The sequence below is a fragment of the Phascolarctos cinereus genome, unplaced genomic scaffold (assembly GCF_003287225.1).
Source record: "Phascolarctos cinereus isolate Bilbo 61053 unplaced genomic scaffold, phaCin_HiC Scaffold_5;HRSCAF=322, whole genome shotgun sequence".
In the NCBI taxonomy this organism is placed as follows: Eukaryota; Metazoa; Chordata; class Mammalia; order Diprotodontia; family Phascolarctidae; genus Phascolarctos; species Phascolarctos cinereus.
In genome coordinates, this window is record NW_027555958.1 from 239000581 (window position 1) to 239020259 (window position 19679).

The 19679-nt window shown below is 39.0% G+C and overlaps 1 protein-coding gene across 2 annotated transcripts in view; it reads right to left on the reverse strand.

The window, feature by feature from the left end:
* Positions 1 to 19679, reverse strand: part of CMTR1 (cap methyltransferase 1) — a 51642-nt gene that overhangs the window by 22447 nt on the left and 9516 nt on the right. For both annotated transcript variants that reach the window (XM_078155392.1, XM_020999634.2), the window contains exons 3-9: positions 15439 to 15590; positions 13532 to 13690; positions 11149 to 11241; positions 7891 to 7962; positions 6981 to 7075; positions 6792 to 6864; positions 652 to 850 (exon numbers count right to left, since the gene is read on the reverse strand). In XM_078155392.1, coding sequence (XP_078011518.1) covers positions 652 to 850; positions 6792 to 6864; positions 6981 to 7075; positions 7891 to 7962; positions 11149 to 11241; positions 13532 to 13690; positions 15439 to 15590 — 843 coding nt within the window. The remainder of the gene's footprint in view (positions 1 to 651; positions 851 to 6791; positions 6865 to 6980; positions 7076 to 7890; positions 7963 to 11148; positions 11242 to 13531; positions 13691 to 15438; positions 15591 to 19679) is intronic.

Genomic DNA, 19679 nt, shown 5'->3' on the forward strand with positions numbered 1-19679 from the left:
AGAACAATCAGTACAGACAGATGCAGGAAGTAGGCTTTCCATCACCAAATAACATTCCACACTCAAGAGCCGGGGAAAGAACAGGATCTGTATTTCTTAATAACGTTGCCATCATTCAGCAAAGGATTATATAGTTTCATTACTTTCTGTCACTATAAGCAAAGAGTTCCCTCTGAAAGGGGAGAATGAATAACTTTGACAAGAATTTGCCATGACTGGTGTTTAAACTATATGCAGCTGGACTGAAGTAGAGAAACTAGACAGGGAAAGAAACAAGCACGTGCTGATACGGTGAGCTGCTGAATTCGATTCTAGTCTCAGACACTTAGTAGCTTGGTGATCCTGGGCAAGTCACTTAACTTCTATCTGCCTTAGTTTCCTCATCTCTAATTGGGGATGAATAAAACACCTATCTCCCAAGGTTGCTGTGAGGATCGACTGGGATATCTGTAAAGTGCTTTGCAAACCTGAAAGCATTATATAAATGTTATTATTATTATTATCATGATCATTATTAATTAACTGTTTGGACCCCAAGACAAAGAGAGCCAAACAAGACTGACACAACTGCCAGGATTGTGTTTCACTTTTACAACACGACAGGACCATCTGTCCTTTGCGAAGATTAATTCCCCTCTCCATAATGCATACCATAGTAGGGTTCGAAGAGTTCACTGGAAGCTGCATAGAAATCCTCCAGCTTGAAGTCATTGGGCCCTTTCAAGGTCATTCCAAAGCCCTTTGCATGCCACTTCTTCCTCCAAAGCACATATTCAGAGAAGCCGCCAGGGCCTGCACATACATCAGCAAAGTACAGAAGCTCTGCATCCCGGTCCTTCAACAGGGGTTTCTATAAAAGGAGGATGGGAAAAGAGAGGAAAAGGAAGAGAGGAGGGGAGAGAAGAGAAGAGGAAAGGAATTCAGTAGGGATTATTTAAAGGGGAAGAAGGGAAGAACTGTTTTCTCACTAAACTAGCAAAATCTGGTTCCAGGACCACTGCACCAAGCACAATCTCTGCCAGATCCTCTTCTCACCAATGCTGTACGTTTCCATCCACAGGCAGGAGATGATTCCTCTCCAGAACAGCTTCTCAAGCCTTTTCTGTAACTACTACATCAACTCCCTAATAAAAACTACAATGCAATCAGTCATTCCTAAAATTTGGCCTTTTTTTCTTCTCAAAAATGTTTCCCCCATGTCATTTCATTGTATCTTCACAAGTACCCCACTAAAAACACAGGACAAAGCATTATCATTTATTCCTGGGAAAAATGAGAAATTAAATACCTTATTCAAGGTCAGCCAGACAGTTAACAGGAGGTTTAAAACCCAGACTTTCTGAGCCCTGGCCTTTAATCTTTCCATTAAAAGGAATGAGCAACTAAAGCTGTCATCACTGGTACTCTTCTCTCATTACTACATGCATGTTCTCCTTCATTCCTCTTGCTTCCATTCCCTCCATCACCTTCCACTTGCCCTTCTTTTTCCTTCTCCCTTTTCCCCTACTTATGCCATTCCAATTGCCAAGAGTGCCCAAGAGCACTGTTTTCATCCTGCAAGATGAGTCAGGCCTACGCCCTAGATCAGACCATGCGGCCTGTAATGCTCCTTTAAAAGGTGGTAGAAATATGTTCCTGCTCATCACTAGTGCCTTAATAGTCACAATAATCAACATGTCTATATCAATTTAAGATTTGTAAAGTGCTTTAAGTACACTAGTCCATTTGATTTATGGAACAACCTTGTGAGGCTGTAGCTACAGCTATTACTATTCCCATTTTACAGATAAGGAAACTGAGACTAAGAGTGATTAAATTACTTTCCCAGGTTCACACAGCTATTCTCTCTTATCTGCAAAGGAGGAAAAATATTATCACTGTCTTGATGACTGAAAAATGCTGAGATTGTTATAAATTTTGAAGACTATAGAAGAGGTTTCTATGGAGCACAATAAAAAAATGGGAGAGAAGTCCTAACCATCCGCAATCTTTCCAGAGCACTCTGCCAAAAAGCAAAGGAATGGGGATAATTCATACCCTTACACTGGGGGAATAAGCATTCAGAGCTCTAACATATTTCTAATTGGAAATCAAATGGCTTTGAAAGCATAGTCAAAACAAAGGAAACAGCTGGCAACTTCCAAAATGTAGTCCCTTTGGAGGGAAGGGGGAAAGAGGGTACAAGAAGGGAACCCTAGTGATGGCAGCTGAGCTTTCCCTAGGTAATGAGAGAACCTCTAGATAAGGGGCTTCTGAATGCCAGCAGGTGCTAACCAAAAACAGGCTTCAAATGCCTGCTAGAGTTTTCTTGGAAAAATCCCTCCCTGTGTCTTAGGTAGGCAGTGGCACATGAATTCTGAGGCTTCCCACCTTCCCTGCCTGAGATCCCATCAGTACTCCTGTATTCTGGTCAGTCTAGATTCACCGGCATTTATTTGCACAAATGAAAAAGACTGAGTAGCATTTACACAGTAATGCACTTTCTATGTAAGCCCTGGTTAGCTCAGGTAGCAAGAGCACAGTGCTAATGCGGCCATGGTCACAGATTTAAGATCTATAGGATCAGCTGGTTTTGAAAAGAACAAGCCAGTTTTCTTCTGCCACTGACTCAGCCTAATAAATCCGATGCACTGGTCACAAGGAAGAGTGGAAGCATGTGGATGTACCAATGAAGATAATCACCACCTCTAAAAATAAAATTCAATTCAGTCTAAGGTCCTGAGATTTCTACATATATGACTTATTTATGAGACAGCAATAGCTTCATCTCTCACTTGAATAGACTTAATTCAGGCTTAAGTTTAGTTCCTTATGCACAAGGCCACATCCAATATTTCTCTCAGCTTTTATTTTTCTTTAAAGCAACTGGAGTTCAGTGACTTGCCCAGGGTCACACAGCTAGTAAGTGTCAAGTGTTTGGTCTTTGGCTGGATTTGAACTCAGGTCCTCCTGACTTCAGGGCCAGTGTTCCATCCACTGTGCCACCTAGCTGCCCCTCCACATCCAATATTTCTAAAAAATGTTTTGTTGATTCATTTTGTTGTTTACAGCTGGGAAAACTACCAACCTTTCCCCTACCCCCAACTTCTTTAAGTTACTTATTACAAGACAACATTGGACAGAATTTTAGTCTGAAGCCCTGGATCTAATCTGAATGAGAAATTCCTGGCAATATTTCTTAAACTACCAATTCAGAAATAATGCTCTGAACAAAAACCTTTATCTCCTAACTACTTCCTTTAAGGAAAATGGGTGAAAGCTGAGGAAGGAGGTGACAGGTAGAAAGTGGGGGACCTTCTGACATCTAGAACAACTCCAGGTACTAGTCAGACTACAAAGGAAGGAAGAGTCTTTGATTCCTTCAAATAATGGAGCTAGCTCATGAGTTTATCTTTGGCGAGGTGAAAAGAAGAATCCTTATTTTCCAGGAGTGGTCAAAAAAGGATTTAATGATCTCACCAATATTTTAAATTGCTAATATTCTGAGACTCTTACCTATACTCTGAACCCTTGCTGAATCTTAACTGTGGAATTTTGTCTATTTTTCTGCAAATATTATAAATTTTAATTCCAAAATGTCTAGTATTAGAGATTTTCAAATACTCTGATCATCTCTTGATCTCACTCTAAGCAGAAATATTTGGAATTATTTAAATCTAAATGAATAAAAATTATTTCTGGCAAATGTGTGCCTAACACCCTGAGTACAGAATTTTCTTCCACACACCACAAATGCTTCCCAATAACTCCTCCCTAGTATCTCCCTTATATGTATGTATCTGTGTCAAAAAGGCAAGACAAAACAGATAAACAAAGCTGTCTTGATACAGAGGCCATGACTGACAGAATATATAGGACATCTCAAAAGTCTTGGTGCAGTTTTAAGCTTAAATCTATAATATAATGTAAAACTATAAATAATGGTTTGCATCTCTTTAACAAAAAGTGTGTTACATCATCAGTTCTATGAAACCAATATTGACTACATTTTTTTCTTGTTTTCTTTCTCTTTCATTTTTCTAGTACACAGAGTTTCAAAAATGCCCAAAGGCTAAGACTCTTCAGGACAGAATTAAAACTTAAAGACCTTATTTGAACTGATGCTGAGTGAAGTAAGCAGAACCAGGAGAACATTGTATACACTAACAGTCACACTGCGATGACTGACCTTGATAGACTTGGCTTTTCTCAGCAATGCAAGGATCTAAGACAATTCCAAAAGACTCATGATGGAAAGAAAATGCTATCCACCCACATCCAGAGATAGAACTATGGAGTCAGAATGTAGATGGAAGCATACTATTTGCTCTCCTTTTCTTCTGTTGTTTTGTTTTATTGCTTCATTCTCATGGTTCCTCCCACTAGTTCTAATCCTTCTTTACATCATGACTAATGGGAAAATATGCTTAATATGAATGTATAAGTAGAGCCTACATCAGATTACACGAAGTCTTGGGGAGGACAAGGAGGGAAAGAAAATTTAAAACCCAAAATCTTATGGAAGTGAATGCTGAAAACTAAAAATAATTATTTTTTAAAAAAATTAAAGACCTCAGTTCACCTTTTTTCCTACCTTACCTCTTATTATACTTCAGAGTCAGTGTTTCTTTGTCCTGACTTCTCTTCCAGGTTCTCTCTACCCTACTAAGGAGCAGCTACAATTCCTCGATTTCTTTTGTGCCCTTCAGGCCTTACACTTTATCTTCCTTGTTTTCCATAGTTCTCAAATTCTCTAGAGCAGTATCTTCTACTCCCAGGAAGCCCTACAAGAACCCTCAAATCCCATCCCCCCCAATCCTTCAAGGGGTCCTGGGCTTGGATTCTGCAAACCTGACTAGCACAAGGGCTATTCATCCTCCAAGAGGGTTGGTTGTAAGAATGTTGGAGCAGCTAGGTGGCGCAGTAGATACAGCACCGGCCCTGAAGTCAGGAGGACCTGAATTCAAATCCAGCCTCAGACCAAACACTTGACACTTACTACCTGTGTGACCTTGGGCAAGTCACTTAACCCCAATTGCCAAAAGAAAAAAAAGAATGCAGCTTGTTGTCCCTGCTAAAGCATTCTATTGTGCTCTCCAGGAAAAAAACAACCAGCCTGCTCAGTCTGGTTCTCAATTTGGTCCTGAGGGGATAGCAAACATGAGAAGACAGAAGAAAACACCTAGTGCTCTCTCCTTGAGGAATTAGGAGAAACACTTCTTAAAGGGCAATTTTCTACAGCCATTAGCAACCAATTCAAGCCAAGAAACTACCCTGACCCAAACAACACAAACACCTTTCTCTGTATACTAACATTTCCACCCACAGTTTACGAGTGGGACTGTCTTAGTGACTTCTTCATTTTCATTTCAGCAAAAGGCAATAAGCAGATAACAGGTGCCGAAGACATTTACATTTAAAAGCCCAGAATGATACTGTGCTTTCCCATAAACTTGACAGAATTCCTCTGCTCTCAGGGGCTTAAGGGAAATCATTTGGAACTTGGAAAACTAAATCAACATTATTCCAATTAAATTTTCTCAAAGCACCAATTCTAACAGTCTTTTCCTGCTGGCTACTGCAGTTGGGAAATACAGAAATGCCTAGTAGAGGGAAATGACTGTAGGATACTTGGATCTACCAACGAGCACGCACACTTGTGAAGCAGTTAGTGAAGTATAAGCTGAAACATGAGACTGCAGAAAGCAACTCTCTAGCATTCTAACAATCAAAGCACCGGCCCTGGAGTCAGGAGGACCTGAGTTCAAATTCAGCCTCAGACACATAACACTCACGAGCTGTGTGACTCTGGGCAAATCACTTAACCCCAACTGCTTCACCAAAAAAAAGGCAAAAAACAAAAACAAACAAAAGCCTTTATCTTTGAGGAGTAGAGTGAATTTTATTAAATTAGCAATTCTGAGTGGGTAAAAATCCTTTTTATTCCAGGTTGGACCTGCAAATCCAAAGGCAGCCATACATATACATACACGTGTGTGTGTGTGTGTGTGTGTGTGTGTGTGTGTGTATACACATATACATACCTATCTACCTATGTACATACACATATTTATTGCCTTTTGCAATGTACGTTTATGTTTGTATATTTAGGATTTCAAGAAGCCATTTAGTCTCACCCCCTCCCTTAAGGAGTATATCCTTATCCTTGTTTTATAAGTAAACCAAGGCCCTGGAAGTTAGTTATTTCCCCCAAAGTCACCTAAGGACTAAGTGGCAAGTGAAGACGGGGACAAGAACCAATGTCTCTTGCTTGCCAGGACAGTGTTTCCTTCTATGACACCATGATACTTCTGAAAAGCCATTTGGATTTGTTGCCTGACACACAAAACCTAGGCAAAAACTAACATGGGATGATTTCAGATTTCTCACTCTCTGCATGTCTACCACCATCATTTACAGCAAGAACCAACGTGAGTTTTTCCCTTTTCCCCTACGGTCTCTGTTAAAGGAAGACTGCTCTGCCGATGATGGCTCTCTCATTTTCGGGGGCCTAAGCCCATACAGACTGCTTCAACTCCGGAAGCATCTTGACCCTTGGCTACCTGGCCTGCACTAAGTAACAGCTTCTACACACTTAGGAGGACAGAGGCTTACACTTGAATGCCTGGATGTAGCTGCTGCCTGAGGTACTTTTTAGTTAGCCTACCTTTGGGGACCACAGAGAAGTCTAAGGCAGAGCCCATAAGAACCATTCAACTGCATCATCCTCCCAGATTTTCACAAGTGGCCATCTTTGAGCTTAGAGCCATGTGGTGCCATAGAATCGTAAGTAAAGAAAGATTGGATCTTACCCCCAATGAGTCCTTTGGGTTCGTAAACATACGATCAAATACAAAGTCAATATTGGCCATTTTCATTGCTGCTCTGCAACATAGCAAAAGAGGAAAATTGTAACTTTTTACACTCAAACCACCCTGAAGCTGAGGCTCAGGTAAAAAGAAATGACAGAAAAGGTACAGAGAGAAAAGTGCTCACAAAACCTGTTTAGGAAGAAGACTCCCCGGATCATTTCATAGGGATTGGACCTGGTCCGAGCTCGCCGCATCTCCTCTCCATCCAAGTCATCAAACACACTCTGCCAACAGAAAACCAGAAATACAAAATGAGCATCACACCAATGTCTCAGCCATAGGAGCCCTCAAAGACCTGAGGATCCTGACTGTCTCCCCTTCAGAACCCTCCAGAGGCTTGGATTAGTGCTGTGTACAGAAGTCTCTCTTGCTGTTGCTAATGCCCACATCTCATACCTGGCTGTTTCTCCTTCCCAAAGGGAAGAGTTAATATTCTAAAGATCACTCAAACCCAGCTCTTTGGTAAAAAAAAAATGAAATTGTGATTTTTTGGTAATTCTTGGCATCCAGAAAAAGAAAAGTTCCATCTTCATCTGTGTCCCATTCCAGAGACAAACAGCCCTAAATGCTGAGCCTTTTGCCAGCCAAGTCCCAGGAAAGACAGTTCACAGCAAAAATAAATAAATAAATAGCTCTGTAGAGGATAGACTAAGCCAAGAGATTTCCCCTTCTCTATCAACTTTTTCCCTTTTCCAATTACTATTACCCAAATCCCATTCTTTCTGCCTCTAAAAGTAGCTACCATCCGGATCACTCCAGTGACACAGGACAGGAAAATTACCAGAAAGAACAAGCAGGTTAAAGGATACCTTAGAAAAATGGGAATACCAATCTAGATTTCTTCTCTGAAAAAAATCTGTTTAACCTAAGAAAAAACCTGAGGAATGAAATGCATGAATTATCTCTCCACAATCTACCCAGTAAAGAGCTCACAGAGGCAGCTTGCTAAATTGGAGCTCTTGAATCTACCTCCAGTAGAAAAGCCTTACCTTCCAATTCAACAAGCATTCAAGTGCCTACTACGTGCCAGCCACCATACCTTGCACTTCAGGACATTGTGCAGAAGCTCTTCCCCACAAAATTCAGTTTCATCTTCAATTATCATCTTCCTCTGATACAAAGGCATAGAGAAAGGTAAATCATTATCATACTTAACTAGAATCAGAAGATGACTGAGTAAGGAGAGTTGGCTTCTTAAAGAAATTACATTGGAGGAATTCTAACTATAGTATATACTTTCAACTTTTAAGTCTGTAAGAGGTACACTTTTGAAGGAGAGGTTCTATGCTAAAAGCTGAACTGTGACTTAGTAAAATGAGAAACACATGGGATATGGGGGAAGAACAGAAGACTGGATATAGATGGCACAGAAACAGACAGGAATCTGACAAGAGGGTCAGACAGAAGATGAATCTTAATTTAGTTTAGTTACAGAAGCTATACAAAACTCTGGAATTTGGACCAGCACATTCACTAACTTCTCTCTCAGGAAGTCTCACATAGACATTGGACAATTTTATCCAGTCCTTATAACATTAAACCCATGTTAAGCCTTAACTGTGGTTGAGGTTTACATACAGCCTTTTCTGATCCTCCAGGCAATTAGTGCCTCCCCATCCAAATATTCTGTCTTTACTTTGTACATATTTGACAATGTACATGTTATCTCCCTTAATAGAATGTAAGATCACAGAAGGCATCAACTACCTCATTTGTTGTGTCTTTATAGCCTCAGCACCAAGCACATTACCACCACAGAATGGGAAACATGTGGATTTGGGCCACTTAATAAAAGTTTGTTGATTGATATTGGGGACGGTGGCAGTGAGGGGAAGAAAGTAAAGACCAAATGAGAAGACACCTGGGGTGGTAGCAACTATGTGAGGGTACAGAGAGAGTAAAGGAAGTCAACCACAAAGTCTACAGGGTTTTCCCAGACAAGATTAGTCATTCTGAAGGGCAATTTTAACCAGGCCTAGAAGTTGATCAAGTTCCCTGGGAGATAAGACGTTAACAAAATCCCCACGTTCCTTTGACATGCCTCTAAATGAGTTGAGAGAGTCAGGATTCAAGTCACTAACTTGAACTAGGTAGTCACTAGGTACTTCATTCCCTGAGGAGAAAGGACAAAGATCCTAAATTCTTCTGGCTGTAGATATTAGATAAATTTGTCAATCGACTTGAGTACCACATAGATAAGATGTTTATTGTTATTAGAGAAAGCAAATAGGAAGAAAGACATTCAAATTGTCTTTCCCTAGAGCTCAAGAAAGGTAAAGAACAGGGAAGAACCAGGGTTAGAGAGCTATGCTAAACCTTGTCCTATTCATTTGTCACTATGAAAAACCTTGTAGTACATCTTGCAAGAACAAGTATATTTAATATATAGCCAAATGAGAACTTGGATAATTGCTTTTTACCTCCTGTAGCTTTATTTCATTAAAAGGTTCTTCAGTGTTTTCTAGCACTGTTGAGCAATAAAGTATCTAGGTAGGAAGGTGACTAGAACAGAAGCTGGTCCTTTTTCATATGCCTCAGTCTATGTGGTTTTGCATGTTTGTGTTTCCTAACTTCAAAGTCACTTACCTTCCTTGCTTTAATTCCTCCTTTGATAAAAGGGGTACTTTACATATAATTGGGCATCAGGATGAAGTATGCGCAGCAGTCAGCTCATCTATATAATTCTTAGTTTCAAGATATTTAAAAGATACTCATATTTAAAAGAGATATATGACCCTAAATGATTATACTCACCATTTTTTACTTTATATGCAGCATAAGTTAAATATTTAACACATCTTAAGATATACAGTTATCCCAGAAAGATCTCATGTCTCAATGTATTATTAAATAAAAAGAAGTATGGGAAGTGTTGTCATATCAATTCTAGAAGGTTCTTCATGAGTATTCTTACTTAATAAAAAAGAAATTTCTAACTGCATTTCCTTAAAGGTTAAATATTCAAAGAATGCTTTCTATCCATAGTGCCTCCCAATGGTTGAAAAGAGCAATGAGAGTATACCCTGTATTTGCACAAGAGAAGAGAGCAAGCCCACGTCCAGTGTATGTAAAAAGTTTTTAAAAGTTCTTCTTCAGATATAGGAGAAATAATAAAGGACCTTGCTTGCCTTCCAGGAATTTATAATCTCCTAGAGAAGTAAAGCAGGAAAGAACACAGAACAGGAAGCCTGCATTTGAGTACTGGTGCTGCTTATTCTTTTTGACCCTGAGCAATTCAATTCAAGTAATATTCATTAATTACAGTTCAAGGGGTAAGGCAAAAAAAAATTTTTTTTTTAGCTCAAGGAGCTGGGGGGGTTAAAATAAAAAAGCAGGTAAATATAATAAGGTGTAGGACAGGACAAAAGAGGTCAAGAAAGAGAACAGACCCAGTATTCTAGGAAACTTTGAGAAAGGAAAGAACACTAAAGATGGGGTGGATGGGTGGGGAAATCAGGAAAAGTTTCTCAGGAGAGGTGTCACCTGGGCTATACGAGAATAAGAATTCTGAAAGGTGAGAGGGACTAAATTCAAGATACCAGAAACAGCTTGTCAGTCAGTCAATAAGCATTTATTAAGTGTCTACTATGTGCCAAGCATTGTGTTAAACTAAGGCAAACAGAAGACAGGTATACAAGTCTCTTCAATCCTCTGAAACTCAGCTTCCTCATTGGTAAAAATGAGAGGGCTGGATTACATAGTCTCTAAGGTTCCTTCCAGAGATAACTCTTAAAACATACATCAGAAAGAATGGGAAAGGAGAGCCTAATGGAATCCTGTCTTACGTGGCTGTAAGAGACTATAAAGGTCCAACTGCAGCATCTTCAGAGGATCCTCCCAGGATTATTATCTTAAGGAGGTACTTGGTTGCTTTATACTTAAAATTCTTCAGGGGGAGATTCTACAACCTCCCTAGCTAGCCCCTCATCCTCCCACATGCTACCTGAGGGTAAGGACTGTTAACTATTCAACTATCTGGCAGGAAGGATACTCCGCACAGTCTAAAACACACATGTAGGGCTGATAAATTCCATCAGATGACGGTTAAGAAAAGCAACAGTAAAGAGAGGAACTCGGCATTCTGTGCTGACCAATAAGTTAACTGACATAAGGAAAACTATGCCAGGCCTCCCAGGCAAATAAAACCTAATCTTCTGAGAAAACTTGGATCTTGACAGTACAGTTAAGCTCTCATAAACCTGTCTAACCTGCACTGTTGTATAAAATACAGGTGAGATGGAGAAAATTTAGACAACTAGTGTCAAAAATGAAGGGTGTTCTCTGTGTTCAACCTTACCTTTCCCACAGTCATCCACTCACGCATTTCCTGGGTATCAGGAATTTCAGTGGTGCATTCTGGGAACCATGACACCTGTTCACAGATACTTGGCTACAAAATAGAACAAAAAAAGGTGAGTAAGCCTGGCAGTCTTGCAAAGGAATCCTTGGTGGAATCCAGACTCTCTAACGTTCTAAATCAAACCAAAAGCAAAAGGCTCTAGCATGGGAAGGTAGAAGAAAGGAATGTGGAATAGAGTTAATAGAATGTTAGGATTTTAGAGTTGGAAGCAACTTTTAAGCACTTTTCAATTCAATTCTCTCATTTTATAGTTGAAGAACCTGAAGCCAAGAAAAATAGAGTGACTTGCCCAAGATAACATAAGTATCAGGATTCAAATCCAGGTCTTTCCATTCTACCATGCCATTAAGCAAGTAAAGAATGAATAAACATAGATCAAAGCTGGGAACCAGTATGTTGTTTAAGTTTCAACCTTTGAAGAAAACTTCTAGCTCTAAGCTAACCTCTTGAGCCTTGAAACTGCCTTCCAAACCTTAAGAGTTCCTCCACCAGAAATCAGGAAAGATCACAGATATGAAGCAGCTCTCTCCTTTGGCCTTTTTCTAAAGCATTATTCACAATGTCACCTGAAGCCAACTAAATGAAGTTCTACTTCCAGTCAAGTGGAGATATCTCAGTTAAAAATCAGCACTTTGCCAACTTTAACTCTATAAGGCTAATGACAAAACTTAACTCTGTCCGCTTAAGAGAAAAGTGGCCAACTCCAATGCACAAAATAAGGTTAGATGTGACCAGCTCTGGGGTCATACACAGCTTGTAACTGCCCTTACAAGTTACATTAAAAGTAATACCCATATCTTATGTTAACTAGCTTAGCTAACTGCTTTTTTCTCCTCTATTTCTTAAAAAAATCTTTCTTCTGAAACATGGCTCCCTGAAGAAGAGGAGGAAGGGATATATTTGTAAATTTATGTAATATAAAAACAAAAGACATTAATGAAAATAAATTGTTAAAAAAGTAGTATCATACTTTGAGAAAGTTCTAAGATGATATTACAAGGCAGACGTGACTGCTTGGCGAAGGCTGGCTGCAGGATAGTACACACACTAGGCCCCCAGTCAGGGAAAATCTCCAAAGGCTACCAGCCACAACCAACAGGCTTCCAATCCAGGTCCCCCAGTATGCCTTTAGATAAAGACAACCACCTACTGTTGCCTCTGATTCTAGAGGATACCATGTGAATATTAGACTGTAAGGCAAGCCATTTTTAAGCAATTTTTCTAAAGAAAAAAACTAATTTATATTATGGCAACCTGAAAGTTTAGAATAGGCACAACCAAATGTTCTATTCCTTCCAATCATTAAGAATACAATTATAGGAGGCTTGCTTTAGCAGACTTGAGATTAAATAGTCAATTCTAATTCTGTTTTACCAAGGATACCCAGGATCTTTGTATATTTCCATACAAATGAGGCCAAGGAAAAGTATTCTGCACTTCTAAGGAGAAAGGCTACATGTAACAACCAATTACAAATATTTGCCCAAACCTCACTGTCACATGCTAGTCTTTTCCCCAGCAGCCACAAGGCAACTCAGCAGGACCACCACCAGAATTCATTAGCTCTCAGCTTTTCAGTGCCTTACGATGAAACCTTATTAGGCTTTTATCATTTTCTATGCTTACTGTAGGATCTCTGTCCTCCTTGCACTAGAACATCAGAACAAACATAAAATATCAACTAACATCATAAGTACAACAAAAGAGGTGCATTTTTTTGTTATCAGAGCTAAAACAAACTGGAGTCTAAATTGTGACAAAAAGAATAAACACACTATAAATATCACATGGGACTAACTGATAAATAAATGGCAATTTGGAATCAAGATACCATAAAATTTTCTAAGTTAAAAAGGCACCTAAGAGGCCACCTAGACCACCTCAGCATCAGTATAGAATCCCCTCCCCTAATCTAACACTGCCAATGACAGAAAGCTCATTTCCCTCAGGGAACAGCTCATTCCACTCTCCTGAAGCCTGCATCGTTACGAGACTGTTTCTTACACTGAACTAAAAGCTGCTTCCCTGCAACCTCCATCAAATGGTCCTGGGTTTTTCTTCCCCTTCCAAGAAACAAAGAATCAGTCTACTCCCCTTTCCACATGAGAGGCCTTAAAACATTCTAAGACAAAGTTCATTTCCCTCCCTTAGTCTTCTCTTCTCCAAACTCGATATCCCCAGCTCTTTCAAACATTCCTCAGATGAAAGGGTTTCCAGAACCTTCATACTACCTGAGCTCCCTTGCTCTGGGTGCACACCAATGTTAACATCCCAACTAAAACGTGGTGCCCAAAACTTGACAAAGTTTGATTTTAGTTACCTCTGGTTCATCTCTCCAGTCCACATTGAGTTCCTGGTCAAAACCTTTTAGTGTCAGCCCTAAGCCTCTTCGACCTTTCTGATTAGAGGCCTCAACAATGTCTTTCCGACCCTGGCTGTGTTTGCCCAGACCTTCACCTTCTCGGAAGCCCATCTTTGCCTGAAAAAGAGAGAGAAATTATGGAGCATCATTAGTGATAATTAGTGACGGTAACTGCGTTCAGTTGAGTGTATATCCAGGCCAACTGGTAGCTGAATAAATGAGAAAGGACCACACAGCTGTAATTAAAGCACCAGGAACATTTAATGAATCTCACTGGAGGTTCATAGGACTGCCCTTCTAGCTAATTCCCCTGATTAAGTGAAAAGTAGATCCAGAGCACAGAGGTGATAAAGGGAGTATCATTTAAAATGAAACTGCTTCAAGGAGTAACCTCTACATCACTCCGGTTCGGAAGAACAACCCCATGAGGCAAGGGCAACAAGGAGTGCTATGAGCTGCTTAATGATATAATTAACTTAAATCTTTCATCATGTAAAACTGAGGTCTGAAAAGCACAATAGGGTCCTGGTATGGTGAAACCGTAAAAAAGGTACAACTGCTCACAAAGATTAAACTAAATCCTGGAGGGACTCATCAGCTATACACCCTGAGGGAAGGGGAACTACTCCCCAAATGTGGCATGCGTCTACTTGATAAGACACAAAGGTTTCCAGAAGCTATAATTTCTACCAGGGATTCATTCTTTTACATGGGCCTCCATCTAGGAGACATAACATCATTGACACACAGGGAAGAAGTAACATGATCTCTTGATCAAGTTCCCATTATAGCCACAAACTCATTCTCTAAGATCAAGAGAGTTACCTTTTCCTGTGTTACCCTGAGCCACACCCCAAAACTTCCCATTTCCCCTCATCCAGTATTTATGGCCCAAAATTTGCATTCTGCCTATGACTTCAGAAACAGCTATTCCCATTACTGTACCAACACAACAGAGACCTGACAAATAGGGTTTTAAAAAGTAGCTTGCTACTTCCATCTGTTTCTAACTGGCAAGTAAGATGAGTTTCCCTCCCCCATGCAGAGTCAAATAGGTTGAAATTTGCAGAAAACTAGATTTTCCTGCTTAATTTCCTTCTTGACATAACATTAATATTGTGCAGATGATTAAAGTAGAGTCATTTCAAGAAGAATGGGGGCAGCTAGGTGGTGCACTGGATAGAGTACCGGCCCTGGGGTCAGGAGGACCTGAGTTCAAATCCAACCTCAGACACATAACACTTACTAGCTGGGCAAGTCACTTAACCCCCATTGCCTAACAACAAAAAAAAAAGAAAAAAGAAAAACCCAAAACAAAATCAAGAAGAAAGATTTTCCACTGGAAAGATCCTTATCAACTCCAACTGGGAAGGAAAAAGAGAAAGATATTCTCCATTCATCACAGCCTCCAGAAGTTGCTGAGAACCTCTGGAAAAGCAGTCATCTTATTAAATCAGACTTTAGTGAGGGAGTCTGACTACAATTTCTATTCACTTATAAATATATACCTGAGAATTCTCTTTAATAACAGCAGGATACCTGTGTTTGAGTGTGTGCATCTGAAGAGAGAACCTAACACAACTGAAATACAAAGTCTCCTGAGACCAGAAAAGAGTCTTCCTCTGTCCAAAACAAGAGAAATTTTCTTGCTTCAGTTTTCCCTAGCACTCATCTCTAACATGTACTAGTATGATGTCTCATTAAGTTTAGAAAAGTAGCCATATTTCATTAAGTTTAGAAAAGCAGCCATATTCTCCCCAGAATCTGTATCTAGAAAGTGGCTAGAAAAACTTTCTCCACACCCAGTGTAGATTTCTCTTCTCTCATTCCATGGCAAATCTTTCAAAACATAGACTCTAACATACCATCATCTTTTGGGAAACACTGTTGTACATGGAATAACGGGAGGAGGTGCCCTCCACAAGGGAGTCAGCTTTGAAGTCATTGCTGAAGGAGCTAGACACAGGTCTTTTCTCCTCATTCTCACTGTCAGATCCACTTAGGCTGGTGGAAGACTCTGAAAAAGGAAAAAAAAAGATATTTAGAAAAGTCATGACAGGTCAGGATTTCATTCATTTGTTGAGCAAATAGTTAAGAACTACTGACAGAAACAGAGATCTGGAAAGGATCCTAAGAATTTATTTGATCCAGTCCCTGACTGAGGAACAGAAGATCACAATGGCTAACTACTTGTCAAAGGTCACACAGATATTAAGAGGCAAAAGAGTAATGGGAAGAGAAAAAGACTAGAACCCAGGTCATCTATCCTATTGTATTCTTTTCTCCTACTACACCAAGATGTTTCTGAAGATTTACTGAGTTGTTTTTTTAAACCCCTGTCAATGGGTTAAGGATGCACTATCTGACAAAAACTTCTGAGAAAAAAAGATAAATGGTTTATATATAAAACTCATATCATAAATGAATTGGAGAAGCAAGGAAGAAATTACCTTTCAGAGCTATGCTGAGGAAGAATACATGACCAAACAAGAGATATAAAGATCACAGAAGATAAAGTAGATGATTTTATATAAAATTTAAAAGGCTTTACACAAATACAAATCAGCTAATATTAGAAGAGAAAGTTAACCAGGAAAAAAAATCTTTGCAGCAACACTCTCTCATAAATGTTTCATTTCCAAGATACATAAGGAAATGATTCAAATTTATAAGACTAAGAATCATTCCCAATTGATAAATGGTCAAAGGATATGAACAAGAAGTTCTTAAGTGAAGAAATCCAAGCTATCTAGAGCTACAGAAACAGAAAAATGGAAAAAATGCTACTAATCACTAATAATTAGAGCAATGAGAATTAAAGGAATTCTGAGGTTCTACCTCATATCCATCAGATTAGCAAAGTTTACAAAACAGGAAAACTGGAGGGCTTCAGGAAAATAGGCACACTGATGTACTATTGGAACTGTAAATTGGTCCAACTACTCTGGAAAGCAATTTGAAACCATATCCAAAAAGTCTCTAAACTGTGTACATCCTCTTTGATACTACTGAGGCCTACATCCCAAAGATAGTAAATTAACAGGAAAAAGTCTGACATAAAAAAATATTTATAGCAAGTTTTATTATAGTGACAAAGAACTGGAGGATAGTCAATGATTGGGGAACAGCTAAACAAATTATAATAGATGAATATAATGGAATGATATTGTGCTATAAGAAACGGGTGAAAAAGAAAACCTGGGAAGACTGGTATGAAATAATATAAAGTGAGGAGCAGAATAAGGAGAACAATTTATAACAAAAAATTTTAAATGAGCAGTTTCGAAAGACTTAAGAAATCTGATCAATACGATGATCAATTGCGGTTTCAAAGGACCAATGATATAGAATGCTAACCACTTCCTGACAGAGAAGTAACAAACTAAATATGCAGAATGAGACACACATTTTTGGACACAGTTAACATGGAAATCTGCTTTGCTTAACTGTGTATATTTGTTACAAAGGTTTTGTTAGAGAGGAAGAAGAGGAGGTGGTTAGGAAAATTTTTTTTAAAAGTTTAATAACTGGAAGAAAAAAAAACAGCTAAATGGGTTGTAACAAGTCACAATACCCCAGTGAGGAGTGGTAAAGCACAAAAACATTTCATATTTCTTACCCTTTGCATTTCCTACTAGGTCTACAATTCACAGCAGGAAAGGACAAATATGGTCCTTTCTTTTTTAAACCTGTTGCCTCCCCTCAGTGCCTAGCAGAATGATGCAAAAAGAAGGCATCATTTCACCATGCAGGGCCTGCTTACATCCTGGAGCCTAAGAACACACAGGCAATAATAACTCCTTCTCTCCAGGACCCTCCCTTCCCCACTGCTGCAGTGCTCCCCCCATCACTCTTAGACAATGTGTAGGTACACAGTACTAGTTCTCCTAGCCCTATAAAGTAATTAAAACAGAAAGAAATGCAATTTTTAAAGAAAGTTTTCCACAAATCAAATAAGCTTAAGAAAAAATAGGTTTAATTAGAATAGATGTTAAAGACTAAGAAGCTTAAAGGGACTTCTCAGAATTACCAGCGGTTTTAGAGAATGACAATGCTGTTCGTTATGTCCAACTTCACTTTAAAACACAACATTTTCCTTTTATATAACTGCCTATAACTGGAAAGGCATATCATCACTTTTATAACTTATAAGCCATATGTAAGGATTTTTGTTGATCCATAAATGAAAGAAGAGGAGTTGGGAGGTAATGAAATATTTTCCCAAGGAAAGGGAAAGAGTTAGGAAAAAAAACCTAATTAAAGGGGATATGTGTCTGTGTGAAAAAGAAATTGGCGGACCTGTGACTGGGTACATTCACATGCAAAGCAATCTGGAATTATAAGCAAATTTACCAACCAGTGCATGCCTTTTAACTCAGCTATACCTATAACCAAGAGATCAAGGAAAGAGGATAATATATGTACAAAAATATTTAGAGTAGCTCTTTATGTAAAGACAAAAAACTAGAGAATAAGGAGACGCCCATCCATTTGAAAGTGGCTGAACAAACTATGGCACATAAATAAGATGGAATACTACTGTGCTATCAGAAATGAGGAAATACATGATTTCAAAGAGATATAGAAAAACATAAATGGAAACAGAGTGAAATGAGCAAAATCAGAAGAATAATTTATACTAAAACATCAATACTATAAAATCATTTTTGAAGACTTATATGCTGATGAAGATGATCAGAATTAAGTACAATTTATACAATAACAATAACATTATAAAGACAAACAATTTTGAAAGCTGTAAAAGAACTATGATCAACCCAATGATCATTCATAATTTCAGAGGATCACCTACTGGCAGAGAAGTGATAGATCTCAGGGTACAGAATGAGACAAATTTATATTTTTTTAATCTGGCCAATGAAGGAATTTGTTTTTCTTTCTTTTTTAATGGGGTAGAATGTAGGGAGAGAAAACAGGTTTGTTAATTTAAAAAGTAAAACAAAAATTAAAAAAAAGATGGCTAAAAAAAAGAAATTGCCTGAGGTGGAATAAGTAGAGCTTAAATCATAAAACTGTGTATAGAGGGAAAGGGTGAAAAACAAGATATGTATACATGATTACCTTCAAAGAAAATACAGGGGCAGCTAAGGGAAGTGCGGTCAACAAAATTCTTGCACTGGCCGCCAGGTGGCACCACAAACTAAATCAGCTTGGGGGTGAGGTGGAGAAGGCAGAATAAATCAACAAGCATTTATCAATGACCTAAGGGGGTGGGGTAGAAGGAAAGGAAGACACAGTGCAACCCCTATTCCTACAAACAGGTCTACCCTACGTCACTACACACATGGAACTTGGGCAATGTATGAGTGTCCACACGTGTGGTTTCTCTTTTGTTTCACCCAGCACCAAGGAGAAGTGCTATGACATTCTTAGCTAGCAACACGGCAGAAAATGTCAGATCTGGACAGCTTTTACCGAGCACTCACTGTGACCAGTCATTTAACTTACATTGCCTCTTTGAAACACTTCTCTTTATAATATCTAGGGTCTTAAGACTCAAAGGGCTAGAAGACAAGGACTGAAAGCTTGAATCCTAGTAATGAATGGCATCAATCTTAATTGTGCATGGAGTAATCCCTAAGGACAAGCCAGAAAAGTAGCCCAGAAAGACAACGATGACAACTACTCAGTCAACAACTTTCATCCTCTATTTTCTCCTTTACTCCAGTACCTGATGAAGAAGTAGCCCTCTTCCTAGCTAAGACCAACCCCTCTACTTTTACCCTTGGGCCAATCCCCTCCTATCTTTCTCCACCACTCTGTCTATTCAATCATCGTCCCTTTAATCTTCAATTTCTCTCAATCTACTGGCTCCTCTGCTGCCTAGAAAATATCCAGTGTCCCCCAACTTTAAAAAACCTTAATTTGACCCAACCAGCCCCTCAAACTATCATCCTATATTCTCTATCCATTTTTCAGTCAAACTAAAAAAAAAAAGTTGTCTATATTCTTTAGCTCCACTTCTCCCCTCATTCACTTTTCATCCCTTTGCCACCCAGTTTCCACCCTCAGAGGACTGTAGAGTTAGAAGGGGCCTTAGGTTACGTAAGTCCAATTCTCTTATTTTACTCATGAGGAAACCTGA